The following is a 14632-nucleotide window of genomic DNA, read 5'->3' as shown; positions in this document are numbered from 1 at the left end:
AGGATTTCTTGTTTCCTGGTTTGGTTTTTTGACTTGTGATTATCTGCTCATGCCTTGGATCAATATTTACTGGTTCTTTGGATTTTGTTAAAGAAGTGTGGACTTTGTTTTGGACTTTGCTGAACTTTATCTTGAGCTAATTTTTTTCCTGCTTATCTTGTTACCTAATTGGATTTACCTATCCCTTTAAAGTGCCTTTTTTACTTTGCTGTTTTTACTTATCTTCAATAAAAGGATTGTTTTCCTATTCAGCGTATTGTATTTTTAAAGTCGGAAGGTTATTCCTGTCCTGGAATGCAACACTTTGAAACTTTTCGGGAGGGGAGGTATTACCAGGGCTATGGCCCTGGTAATAGCAATATTTTGGGTAATATTGTTCAAAATTCCATAAAGTTCCAGAGTGTCTCATTGGAGTGTTTCTAACACAATGAAAATTGAATAATGAAAATCCTCCTTAGCTTGCTTGCTTTTTGTTCCCTAAAGGTTATGCAAGCCAACAGTTTGAATGAACGTATGCACCTGCTTTTGGAAGAATATTCTACATCGGGACGCCTAGATAACATCACCCGGGTCATGAGCTTACACACACAGTACCTGGAGTCCTTCCTCCGCAGCCAGTTTTATGTGTTGCGTATGGATGGGCCTCTTCCTTTGCCCTACCGGCACTACATAGCAATCATGGTGAGTACAAGAAATTGTATGCCTTCATTTCATTCCCTGATGCAGGATTCTTCTTCACTGTAGAATCAATGTACTTTAGCATCTTGGAAGTAGTTTCAGTCCTTAACAGTGTGAAATCACATCAGGTGGAGAACAGAGTCTGGCTATTAAGAAAAACCAACCATTTGGAGAACTGATTTAGACCCAGAGCCATGGGCATACGGTCAATAATGTAGAGTAACTGAATGTCCTCTATACTAAAGGTTCAATTAGACCAGGTAACATAGTTCTGTTTTTCTTTGAGATGTATTTTATATCATTGATTTGCACAAGGTCAGTCTGGAAGCTTCAATGCCGAAAGGTTTCTTTTTCTAAGTCTAGTACTGGAATCACCAAACTGTTTTTACCTCCATTTAGAAGAAATTAAATGAGATCCATGGTTTTCAGGATGCCAGACTCAGCAGTCATGAGTGAGCATATACTAAATCCGCACTGTACAATTAATGCAGTTCATACCACTGTAACTGACATTCCTCAGTCTTGTGGAATGCTGAGATTTATAGTTTAGGAAAGCACTAAAACACTGTCATGAATGACTTTTCAATAACTTTAAAGCATAGGTTCTTTTTATTGCAATTTCCAGTGTGAGGGGGTATATCGGATTACAGAAAAACATTTAGACAAAGAATGACATTAGACATACAGATTCTATGCAACTACATTGGATTTGCAATTTACATTGGTTAACGAACAAACAAAGGGGAATTACATTTTCACTCAACATCCACACCACGTGTACATGGATGCATCCTCAGGCATTCAAATAGTAACATACCATTTTCTCCCTCCTTGGAGAAGCACCTCTTAGGCCAGGCCCTGCTTTCCTGCAACCTGCCAACACATAGTTCCAAACTTCAAAACTCCAAAATGCATCCTTTCCCTAAGCACAATGCCAAGGATCAGATCTCTGTTTTCCATACAGCAGAACCTGATTCCCTACACAAAATCTAAGACTCCAGAAGCACACTTCTTCCTCTTCCCTTGAGAAAGAAGCCCCAAAGTGACCAGACTGCTCCCGTGCAAATCTGCCACTCTCCATACGTACACTATCTCTCTCCTTCCCGTGGAGCAGAGCATAGCGGGTGGAACAGACTCCTCAGTCTGCCACCCTGAGCATTATTAGACTGAGTCTTTTATAGGAATATTCTGTTGACGTAGTCCCAAAGTTGTAAATTAATGATAGACGCCTTCCATCCTGGCTCCATCTCAGTTTCCTGGCCAGATGTTGACTCTTCTTGATTGGTGTTGATCTTATGTTGATTTCCTTCTTAACATAAGGAATGTTGCAAACATTTCCTTAACTTGAAATAATCATTGTCACAGTTCTTATCACAGTTTGCTTTTCAGCTCTTATTAGCAGGTTTTAATCACAGTCCAGCAAGCAGGTAATTAGTTATTGCAGGCCTTAATATTTTACTGGTGCTTCCAAAATTATTAACTCTATCTATACATTCTTCCATTCATTCCCACACATCATATTAAATTCACATTTATCAAATCTGCACATTGAATTTCTTATTACAACTCTTTGGCAGAGAAGACTAAAACCTGTTAAAACTCCAGTTCCCCAGCCTTCCATAGCCTGGAGCCATGGCAGTTCTGGTATAGATGCACCCCAGATCTTGACAAAAACAATCACCTGAAATTATCCCAAAATGATCAGTCATGCCTTCTAGATTATTTTGAAGTAAGAGGCCTCATAACTTAACTAGCACAGGGCCTCATTTGTCCCTAATCCGGCACTGCATGGGGATAGTTAAAACTGTGCCTGGGTTCAAAAGGAAACCACTGATTTCATGGAGGATGTGGCTATGAATAGCTGGTTGTCATGTGGGATATGTATTCATTCAGAGGAAATCTGATTTTCTGTGTCACTTTCTGTGGAACATGAGCAACAGTGGTTTGTTGTTTTGTGAAAGACTTTCGTGGCCGGAATGGTTTGTTGTCTGCTTGTCCTACTTGTTGGCTTTCAGGAAGTATCTGGTTGTCCACTGTGATAAACAGTGCTGGACTGAATTAATCTTCGACCTGATCCAGCAAGACTCTTTGGTGTCCCCTGCATTGATATATCACTGACTCTCACAATCTGAACAGTAATTCTATCAGATAACTCAGTATTGATGTTGCTGTATTGTGGGTGGGAGGGGTGAAGCTGAATGATAGAGGCTTGCTTTCTGCCATAGTAAATTCATAGTAGAGACAAGAATTGAACTGGGAGCTGCTGAGCTTACCCTAGCGATTCATCCTCTGTGCTGATGCTCACTGTGCAGCACAACTATTCAGGATATACATTAGCCATTTATACTTTGAGTGTAACCATGAATGCACACCTGCTAAAATACTGCTCTCCTGTTTGCTTTTATGTCAGAGTAAATCAACTGAAATCTCTTGTAGGCTTTGTGTGCGCGCATCTTTAATTCATGGTTCTTTGGTTACGCTCAAACCCTCTTGTTCTCTTACCTAGAAGGCAAGCAGCCTTAGATGAACCACACACGGCTTATCTGTCTCTGTGTTTCCAATTCTAGGCTGCTGCCAGGCACCAGTGTTCCTACCTAATAAACATGCATGTGGACGAGTTTCTGAAGACCGGAGGGATCCCAGAATGGCTGAATGGCTTGGAATATGTTCCACAAAGGCTGAAAAATCTGAATGAAATCAATAAGCTTCTTGCACATCGACCCTGGCTAGTTTCAAAAGAGCACATTCAGGTATTTTGTGGAATCAGCCGGGGTGGGGGGGGGGGGAGAATACTTCAGCAATTTCATGTGTTTAAATTGTTGTCTTTATATCTGATCATAGTCCTACTGGGTGGCAAAAGAGTCCTGGAACCTCTACTCATACTTTTCACTATTGGTTGTTTACCAATAGTGAAAGAACCAAGGCAGTGACATCTCCGGCCCATCCCCTGTTCAGTTATAAGCCAGCATGCCAGCAACTTAAATCAAGAAATAGTTTTCTAAGATCTACAGAGATACTCACTGGAACACCTCAGCAAACGAGAGTTCAAAAGTGGCAGGCTCAAACCCATTAAGATGATCCACCCCAGAAGGCTTATGGATCCAAATGGATTCGTGATGGCTCTTGGGGATTTCTCTTCCTCCTTGGTTGGTGATTCTGACGATGCTCCTGTTACTCACTGGAATAGGGAAATGACTAGGGCAATAGACACGATCGCTCTAGAACATCCCTTCTCAAGTAGCCGAGCTAAACCATCTCCTTTGTTCAACAAGGAGCTGGCAGCAATGAAGCGAATGAAGAGAAGACTAGAGCACATGTGGTGGAAAAAGCCTAACGAGTCAAATTGAACATGGCTAAATGCCTATCTAAAGGCATACCCCACGGCACTAGAGGCTACAAGGAAATCTTTCTATGCAGCCAATACTGTGTCTGCAAAGAACCATCTGGCAAGGGTAAAGGTGGTGGTCAATGCCTCCTTACAGCGAGCCTAAAAGAGGCTGTTATAAAACCGCTGTTGAAAAAACTATCACTGGACCCCACCCAATGGAACAACTTTCGGCCAGTTTCCAATCTCCCCTTCTTGGGCAAAGTCTTGGAATGTGTGGTGGCCTCACAGCTCCACGGATTCTTGGTAGACATTGATGATCTAGATCCAGCAGAGTCTTGCTTTAGGCCAGGATGTGGTACCAAAACAACCTTGGTCGCCTTAGTAGATGATCTTCGCCAGGAACTAGACGGGGGAGTGTTTCCCTGTTGGTTCTGCTAGACCTCTCAGCAGCCTTGGATACCGTCAATCACTGTATCCTTTTGGGACGCCTCGGGGACATGGGACTTGGTGGTACTGTTCTACAGTGGCTCCAGTCCTTCCTTGAGGAACGGTCCCATAAGGTGTTGCTGGGGGATACCTGCTCGTCCTCTCAACCATTGACTTGTGGGGTCCCGCAGGGGTCAATACTGTCCCCATGTTGTTAAACATTTACATGAAGCCACTGGGAGAGATCATCCAGAGTTTTGGGGTCAGATGTCATCTGTACGCGGATGATGTTCAGCTCTAGCACTCCTTCCCACCTGTCACTAAGGAGGCTGTGCAGGTCCTGAACCAGGGCTTAGCCGCTGTGTCGGTCTGGATGAAGGCGAACAGATTGAAACTAAATCCAAACAAGACAGAAGTACTACTGGTCAGCTGAAAGGCCGAACAGGGGATAGGGTTACAGCCTGTGTTAGACGGGGTTACACTCCCCCTGAAGACACAGGTTCGCAGTTTGGGAGTGATCCTGGATTCATAGCTGAGCCTGGAACCCCAGGTCTCGGCGGTAGCTGGGAGAGCTTTTGCACAATTAAAACTTGTGCGCCAGCTGCGCCCGTTCCTTGAGAAGTCTGACTTGGCCATGGTGGTCCACGCTCTTGTTACATCCCGAATGGACTACTGCAACGCACTCTGCATGGGGCTGCCTTTGAAGACTGCCCGGAAGCTTCAACTAGTCCAACAGTCGGCAGCCAGGTTGCTCACTGGAGCGATGTACAGGGAACATACAACTTTGTTGCGCCAACTCCACTGGCTGCCGATTAGCTTCTGAGCACGGTTCAAAGTGCTGGTTTTAACCTTTAAAGCCCTAAACGCTTCTGGCCCAGACTACCTGTCCGAATGTATCACCTACCACGAAGCATCACGAAGTTTAAGATCTTCAGGAGAGGTCCTGCTCTCGATCCCACCACTATCGCAAACACGGTTGATGGGGACGAGAGACAGGGCCTTCTCATCAGTGGCCCCCCGCCTATGAAATGCCCTCCTTAGAGATATCAGATTAGACACCTCCCTCTTGTCTTTTAGAAGGAAAATCTAGACCTGGTTATGGGACCAAGCGTTTGATCAGTGAGCAGCAAGTGGAAGAAGATCACACAACTTATGGCAATGAATTGACCCGGACTGGTTTTTAGATTTTGATTTAATGGATGTGTCTTAATTAATTGTTTTAATTGTTTTTTTAATATTTTGATTGTACTGTGGTTGTTTTTATGATGCTAGCATCGTATGATGCTTTTGTTAGGCCGCCCTGAGTCCCCCTTCGGGGGGAGAAGGGCAGGGTATAAATATAGGAAATAAATAAATAAATAAACCTCAGCCAATGGCTGATGCCAAATGAGAGACTCTCTCCTGAGCACAAAGAAAACTGGGCAACTTGGAAGACGCTGAGATGCAGAGCCAACCTTAAGAAATTGGGCTACAAAGTAGAGTCCACGACAAGCAAGTGGAGAGTAGCAAACCACAGACCACCTATTACAATGCAGTCTGAGCCCTGCCACATGCACAATGGGGGACCTTCTTATAGCAACACCAGAGGCACTCCAAGTGGCCAGCTACTGGTCAAAAGACATTTAATAGAATGCCAAGGATTTTTTATATACAATGCAACTGTTTGGTTCGCTCCTGATACGATAAATAAATAAATCAATACTCATACTTAAAAAAAAATGTTTGGATCTCTAATGGAAGATTTGGAACAGTGCCGACTGATGTGTGTGTGGTCCGGAGTGGGAGTGGGAGTGGGAGTGGGGGGCTTGTGGCATCTTTTAATGATCCTGGTTCTCCCAACTTACCCTATTAAAATGATAATCTTGGAAAGACTGTATTTCTGGCCTTCCTTTTGGAATATTCTGTCTCCTTCCTGTGTCTGTATCTAACATAATGCACATTTTGTGGTTTTGTGTTTTTTTATTTTTCATTTCTGTTTCAGCAACTTGTCAAGACAGGGGAAAATAATTGGTCTCTTCCTGAACTGGTGCATGCTGTGGTCCTCTTGGCGCACTATCATGCCTTGGCAAGTTTTGTCTTTGGTAGTGGCATCAATCCAGAGAGAGATCTGGATACCTCAAACGGCTACAGGCTCATATCAGTTAACAACTTCTGCGTTTGCGATCTTGCCAATGACAACAACATTGAAAATGCATCCCTCACAAGTAACAACTTTGAGGTTAGTGTCACCAGATTTTTGGCCTCATTTTGGTCATCTAATTTTTTGGTTCTGGGGGTGGGTGGGAAGAGAAGTCTTGATTCAGAGAATTTCATCTGTGTTGGAAAACCAAGAAGGGAATTGTGAATCCCAACAAAGTCAGGATCAGAGCTGGGTGGAGTGTTGGGATAAATCCAATGGGAAGGCAGCCCAGAAAGAAGTCATTTGCAGGGCAGGATCTGTTCTAGGAAGCAGAAGCAGAGATGGAAAAGAGATGCAAGCAAACAAAGACGGGTGCTAGCTGAGAGAAGCCGATAAGGAATTGACTGGCTATAGAAGTCTTTAAGGGATGGTAGGGGATATTATTAATTATTTTATTTTATTTACCCCTTTTATATTCTGCCTTTCTCTACTCTGTAGGAGACTCTAGGCAACTATTCAATGCCTTTGGACAACATACAGACATACACCGGGATTGTGGCGCAGCTGGCTGAGTGTCAGCTGCATTAAGATCACTCTGACCAAAAGGTCATGAGTTCGAAGCCAGCCTGGGTTGGAGTGGGTTTCCAACCAATTGTGTAGCCTGTTGTCGACCTTTGCAACCCGAAAGACAGTTGCATCTGTCAAGTAGGAAAGTTAGGTACTACCTTAAAGTGTGGGGAGGCTAAATTAACTAATTTATGAGGCCATAAAAAAGACTCCAGCAAAGCACTCCAGCAAAAAAGCATCCGGGGAATGCGGAAGTACTTCATCAGTGTCGCAGATGGACGATGAAAGCGACATCTCCCCTGGTGGCCAGAAAAAGTTAAATAGCCTCTGTGTATGTCTGTATATGTTGTATGTTAAAATTGGCATTGAATGTTTGCCATATATGTGTACACTGTAATCCGCCCTGAATCCCCTGCGGGGTGAGAAGGGCGGAATATAAATACTGTAAATAAATAAATAAATACAGTTAAAATACATTTAAGTAAAAATTAAAAATTAAAATTAATGCACTTTAAAACAAATTAAAATATTGCATTCACTATTAAAATCACGTCACCCACAATCGTAATCCGGGGCCATTCCAACAATCATTGCACATATTCCCTAGCTGTTATTGTACTATAGTTAATCCACTGTAGTCCATGCTCTTGTTACATCCCATTTAGACTACAGCAACACACTCCATGTGGGGTTGCCTCTGAAGACTGCTCGGAAGCTTCAACTAGTCCAACCAACGGCAGCCAGATTGTTCACCGGAACCGGATACAGGGAACACACAACCCCCCTGTTACGTCAGCTCCACTGGTTGCCAATCTGTTTCTGAGCACAATTCAAAGTTCTTTGTTTAGCCTATAAAGCCCTGAACGGTTCCAGCCCAGCTTACCTGTCTGAACATATCTCCCTCTACATTCCATCATCGGGGGAGGCCCTGCTCTCGATCCCAATATCTTCGCGAGCATGACTGGTGGGGACAAGAGACAGGGCCTTCTCAGTGAGACTCGTCAGCTGTGGAACTCCCTTCCAAATGATATTTGATCTGCCCCCTCCCTCCTGGCATTCCAAAGAAAACTTAAGACCTGGCTCTGGGGTCAAGCCTCCAAGTAATAAATACAGCAGTTGAATGTGATTGACGTATGCAACTGGCAATGGACTGATCCTGGATCATGATTTTAAACTGGCAATTAAAATTTTTTTTGAATATTTATAATTGTTTTATTGTCATTTAGTGCTAATTGTTAGTTCAATGCACCTAATGCCACCCTGAGTCATGTGCCCCCCGCCCCAGGGTGAGAAGGACAGGGTATAAATGCTTAAAATAATAATAATAATAATAATAATAATAATAATAATAGTAATAATCTCCAAAGCCTTGATCCCTTTGGAGATTAAGCCAGGTTTTTACTTTCCTTCTGAAGGCCAGGAGAGGGGGAGCTGATCTAATATTACTGGGGAGGGAATTCCACAGCTGAGGGGCCACTACTGAGAAGGCCCTGTCTCTCCTCCTTACCAGTCACACCTGGGAAGGAGGCAGGACTGAGGTATTACCCCATGAGAAGTTAATATCCTATCCCACTGCTACTTGCATATGAATTTTGATTGTAAACTGGAAATTAACATAAGGTCTATAGTCGTAAACAAGGTTATTTGAATATTTGTTCCATTAAAATCAGTAATACTTAGCTTGAAAGAGTAAAAATGCTGTTATGAATTATACTATAATTTGTTTTGGAAATCTAACATCAGAGAAAGGATTGTGTCGAGTGAAGACATTTTTGCATAAATTAAGCTGGCAAAAGAAGTTGCTTGGCATAACTTTAAATCTACAGTACAAAGACCCAGTCTTCCCCCTGCCAATTCTGAGTGTGAAACTTGACTCGAGGAAGGGTGGGAGAAGATGGGCTGTTTAGTTTTCAACAAAATACAATTTTGAATACCACTCTCTTTAGAAGCTTTGTGTCTTCCAGTTTTTCGCACCACTTCCAACTTGTGATTTGTTATAGATCTCGGATTCTTTAAGTGAGCTGGAGGCTCTGATGGACAGAATGAAGAGGCTGCAGGAAGAGAAAGAGGAGGAGGAAGAGGAGGCCTCCCAGGAAGAAATGGATACTCGCTTTGAGAAGGAGAAGACCGAGAGCCTCCTAGTCGTCACTGAAGGTACTGCTCCCTGCCTACTTCAGTTCAGCTCCTTTCGTGTCAGTTGGATTTCAGGTGTGTTACTGTATCTGATTTAAATAAAAAAAAGATTGAAAATCAACAAATGGTTTCACTTGTTGGTGGTTGCTGAGTGTCAATCGGGGAGAATCAAATTTCCCAGTAATAGGATTACATAGAATCATAAAGTGGCAAAACCGGTTAAACACTTGTGCCAGAAGGACTGAAGACCAACAGGTCAGAGGTCCGAATCCCGGGAGAGTGCAGATGAGCTCCCTTTGTCAGCTCCAGTTACCCATGGGGGACATGAGAGAAGCCTCCCACAAGGATGGCAAAACATCAAAACATACTAGCGTCCCCTAGGCAATGTCCTTTCAGACAGCCAATTCTCTCACACGAGAAGCAACTTGCAGTTTCTCAAGTCGCTCCTGACATGAAATAAATAAATAAAATCATAGAGTTGAAAGAGACTTCGTTGGCCATCCAGTCCAACCCCATTCTGCCAAGAAGCAGGTCTTAAAAGGGTTGTGCATATCAACTACTTTTGTACTGCAATATCTCATGATCTCTTGATTGTGTAAGTAGCAGAATTACCACAGAGGTAGAATATTTGTCTCACTTTGTCATCTGAAACACAATGGTTTTCATGGGGTCTCTCCACTTTTATTACCAAATGTACACACATACATGGGGAGCCCCCGGTGGCACAGTGAGTTAAACCGCTGAGCTGCTGAATTTGCTGATTGAAAGGTTGGTGGTTTGAATCTGGGGAGTGGGGTGAGCTCTCACTGTTAAGCCCAGCTTCTGCCAACCTAGCAGTTCGAAAACATGCAAAGGTGGGTAGATGAATAGGTACCGCTTTTGCAGGAAAGCAACAGCTCTCCATGCAGTCATGCCGGCCACATGACCTTGGAGGTGTCTAAGGACAATGCTGGCTCTTCTGCTTAGAAATGGAAATGAGCACCACCACCCCACCCTTCCCAGAGCCAGACCTAACTAGACTTAATGTCAGGGGAAATATTTACGTTTACCTTATAATAGGCATGCTTGTCTTTATTTGTGATATGTGTCTAATTTTTTGCCTTATTTTAATGTGTTGCTCCTTGCCTCAAGCGATAAGAAGAGGTGGGAACATAATAACAGCAATAATAATAGAAATGAGAAAGTTTCACTCACATTGCCTACTTTTCTTTCTTAGCATTTGATGATGAAATAAGTTCCATAGCAGATGTTTCCCGCTATGTTGAAGACCCTGGATTTGGATACAAAGACTTTGGTAGACGTGGAGATCTGCCAACATTCCGAGCCCAGGTGTGTTTACATGGGTTTCCTGCATTTGTCTTTGTTGGAGAATCAAATGAAAAAGTACATGTGAAAATCTGTGCTAATATAAAGACACCCGGAATTGATGCAATGTCCAAATGTTTAATGTTATGTCTGTGACTGTCGTTATAGTTTTAATGGTTTTAATCCATTGTCAGGTTGTTAATTCGATTTGATATACAGTGTTCCCTCACTTATCGCGGGTGTTACATTCCATAATTACCCGCGAAAAGTGAAAATTCGCAAAGTAGGGACTATATATATATATATATATATATATATATATATATACACACACACACACACACACACACACACATACACATACACGAGGGGTATTTTTTAAGTAAGGTCCGTTTTGTTGTAGACACTAGTAGTTGGCGCGCATACCGCAACGAGCGCGTGCGTTGTGTACCGGCATGCCTCGGGAACAACTGTGCTCAGTTTCCGCTCTGTAGCTAACCTGTACGGTTCTGTTCTGTGCTTTAAAAATATTTAAGACTATCAACTCACCTGTCGCATGTGATACGGTTTTTGTCAGCAAGGAACCTGAGCGGTCCTCATCATGGACGTTATCATGGCCATCTTTGAATTGTCGTACCCACTTACGCACTTTGCTTTCACTCATAACAGTATCACCATACACTTCACAAATCTGTCAATGAATTTCTGCAGCAGGCAGGTTCCTTGCTGACAAAAACTGTATCACTGAGCAAAGCTCACATGCAGAGAGTGAGTTGATAGTCTTAAACATTTTTAAAGCACAGAACAGAACCGTACAAGTTAGTTACAGAGCGGAAACTGAGCACAGTTGTTCCCGAGGCATGCCGGTACACGACGCACGCACTCGTTGCGGTATGCGCGCAAACTACTAGTGTCTACAACAAAACGGACCTTACTTAAAAAATACCCCTCGTATATCGCATTCCGAGAGAGAGGCAGAAGCGAGGAGAGTTTTAAAGGCACTACACACTTTTTTTTCCGGCTAGCTATAAGAAAGGGGCTATAAGGCTGTGATTTACATACTTCTTTGTATGACTCCTTTCTCTTTTTTTATGATTGGCTGCCTCTCTCTGGAGGGGGAAGGTTAAACCCCTTTCCACACTCCATTGTTGCCAGGATGCAAAAACCCGTGAAACAGCAAGTCCGTGAAAAGCGAACCGCATAGTAGCGAGGCAACACTGTATGATGTTTTATACTTGTTAGGCATTGAATGTTGACATTGATTATGTTGTAAACCACTTTAAGTCCCCCCAGGGGCAAGAAAAGTGGTATATAAATGCAATAAATAAATAAATAAATATTGACTTTCCCCATGCACTTAATAACAAATCAGGAGTAAGGCTCAAAACCGGTATACATTTGTTATTTCTTTACCTTTTGCAGGACTACACCTGGGAAAATCATGGATTCTCCCTTGTAAACAGGCTTTATTCTGACATCGGGCATCTCTTGGATGAGAAATTCCGGATGGTCTACAACCTCACTTACAATACTATGGCCACCCATGAAGATGTTGACACAACTATGTTGAGAAGAGCTTTATTTAATTACGTCCACTGTATGTATGGAATCAGGTATGTAACAAATGGACTCGGTTGCCGACTGTGCTTTCGTATTGGTATCATAACAAAATGTTTTGGATCTTATTAGAAGTTTGAAAGATTTTTAGAAAAATAGTAAATACTGGCTCTTGAAGAGAAAGCTCATTGAGAGGAAATCCACTTCCTCTTGGCATCAATAACAAATACTATAAAAGCTCTGTACCTGCAGAGAATATATTCCCAGACTTGGCATGAATACACAGAACTACAGATAATATCAACCCTATTGAAATGAAGAAGTCCTGGCCCAGGAATACCACAGAATCACAAAAGAGGACTAAGGAAATACCTAGAGAAGATATATTTAGTTGGGCAGTAATAAATGAAACTACCGATTCGAGTCCCTTGAACATGAAGGTCATACTGTATACATATGGGAGCTTGCAGATTCCTATGAGTAATTTTAATCAGAATTGCTTTGTGGAAGATGAGGTTTAACTCTTACACCATTATTAATATCAGCTTCTTTCAAATGCTGCAACATATATGATGTGGAATAATCACAATTCAGATCGATTTCTGGTGTATTCTTTTTCAGCACATCCTATTAGCCTTTAGTCCATTGTGCAGACTTCCAATTTGTCTTTGCTGGTGCTTAACTTTAAAATTATTGGGGCCAGGCTATCTTAAAGACCACCTCCTCCCATATCAGCCTGCCTATAAGTTGTCGAAGGCTTTCAGGGCTGGATCATTGGGTTGCTGTGAGTTTTCCAGGATGTGTGGCCATGTTCCAGAAGCATTCTCTCCTGACATTTCGCCCACATCTATGTCAGACATCCTCGGAGGTTGTGAGGTCTGTTGGAAACTGGGCAAGTAGTGTTTACATATCTGTGGAATGTCCAGGGTGGGAAAAAGAACTCTTGTCTGTTGGAGGTAGGTGTGAATGTTTCAATTGGCCACCTTGATTAGCATTTGATGGCCTGACAGTTTTTAGGTGTGGCTTGTTACTGCCTGGGGTACTCCTTTGTTGAGAGGTGATGTTGTTGTTCATTCGTTCAGTCATTTTCGACTCTTCGTGACCTCATGGACCAGCCCACGCCAGAGCTCCCTGTTGGCCGTCACCTCCCCCAGAGGTGATAAGCTGTTCCTTATTGTTTCTTTTCTGTAGCTTCCCTGTGTTTGAGTTTTGGTCTTTATTTACTGGCAGGAAAGCTGCAAGGCTATTTAATACTAATCAAGGTGGCCAATTGCAACATACACACCTGCCTCAAACAGACAAAAGTTCTTTCTTCCACCCTGGACATCATTCTACAGATATATAAATCCTACTTGCCAACAGACCTCACAACCTCTGAGGATGCCTGCCATAGAGGTGGGCAAAATGTCAGAAGGGAATGCTACAGGAACATGGCCATACATCCCAGAAAACTCACAACAACCCAGCCTGCCTATAAGTTGACAGTAAATTTGAATTCAAGTTTGAATAGATTTTTACAGCATGATTTTTAGAACCAGAAAGACCCTTGAGAATGTTTCCTGTGACTGCGATCCATATGGACACTTGTTCCACAAATAGTTCAGATCATTCTTATCAAGAATAATCCCAGCAGCTGTTCAAAAAGGTTTCTATAAACCAAAAAGGCACTCGCAAACCCTTTATTCTGCCCCATTCTTACATGTATTGGATCACAGATGTCATACACAGAGGTTTCTTATCATACCTAAAAGATGCCAAGAATGATATGAAAGTAGCCTGTTCTCATATAGCATTGTTTCATATTTCTAATTGAACACTACCATACAATGTCATTCAACTTTTAGACAGAATTATTCCCTAGGGCACAGATTTTACAAGATTGTTCAGTATAAAAAGGAAATATTTTGAAAGCTGCCTATGCTTAGAAAAGAAAGATTCAGAATGGCTTAATCTTGCTTAGGTATGATGACTACGATTATGGAGAAGTTAATCAGTTACTTGAACGGAACCTGAAAGTTTACATTAAAACAGTGACCTGCTACCCAGAGCGAACTACCAAGCGCATGTACGATGCTTACTGGCGTCAGTTCAAGCATTCAGAGAAGGTGAGTGTCTCTTCAAACACATTAGCATGGGCTCTGTGTGTAAACAAGGGAAATGTCATTGATATGGAAGAAAAGCTTCTATGGCTATCAAACAGTAAAAACGCCTGTCTATTAATGCGCTGTCCTCCACTGCCACTAAGAGAAGAGGCTTCGGGTTAAAACATCTCAGAAATATGTAGGACTAAATTGTTTATTTGTTTATGTATTTATTTGCAGTACTTATATACCGCCCTTCTCAACCCCGAAGGGGATTCAGGGCAGTTCACAGTGTTGGCAACAGTTCAATGCCATTGATAAAAAAACAGTATAAAACATCAAAATTGACCCTCCCCTGATAAAACATTAAACATTATTAAGTACATCACATAAAATCACATTACAAAGACATAGCCGTTGTCCATAAACAGTCCTGGG

At 42.3% G+C, this 14632-nt stretch overlaps 1 protein-coding gene across 2 annotated transcripts in view; it reads left to right on the top strand.

Annotated features, from left to right (window-relative positions):
- The window catches only part of SESN3 (sestrin 3), a 76647-nt gene that overhangs the window by 53274 nt on the left and 8741 nt on the right, over nt 1–14632 (top strand). The window contains exons 3-9 of one of the 2 annotated variants that reach the window (XM_060771088.2): nt 484–681; nt 3246–3428; nt 6414–6650; nt 9119–9326; nt 10468–10580; nt 11979–12169; nt 14074–14218. In XM_060771088.2, coding sequence (XP_060627071.1) covers nt 484–681; nt 3246–3428; nt 6414–6650; nt 9119–9326; nt 10468–10580; nt 11979–12169; nt 14074–14218 — 1275 coding nt within the window. The remainder of the gene's footprint in view (nt 1–483; nt 682–3245; nt 3429–6413; nt 6651–9118; nt 9327–10467; nt 10581–11978; nt 12170–14073; nt 14219–14632) is intronic. The other variant, XM_060771089.2, reaches the window with a different exon arrangement.

This window comes from Anolis sagrei, chromosome 3 (assembly GCF_037176765.1).
Source record: "Anolis sagrei isolate rAnoSag1 chromosome 3, rAnoSag1.mat, whole genome shotgun sequence".
Lineage (NCBI taxonomy): Eukaryota > Metazoa > Chordata > Lepidosauria > Squamata > Dactyloidae > Anolis > Anolis sagrei.
The sequence above is the reverse complement of the archived record's forward strand: the minus strand, read 5'-3'. Positions and strand labels throughout refer to the sequence as shown.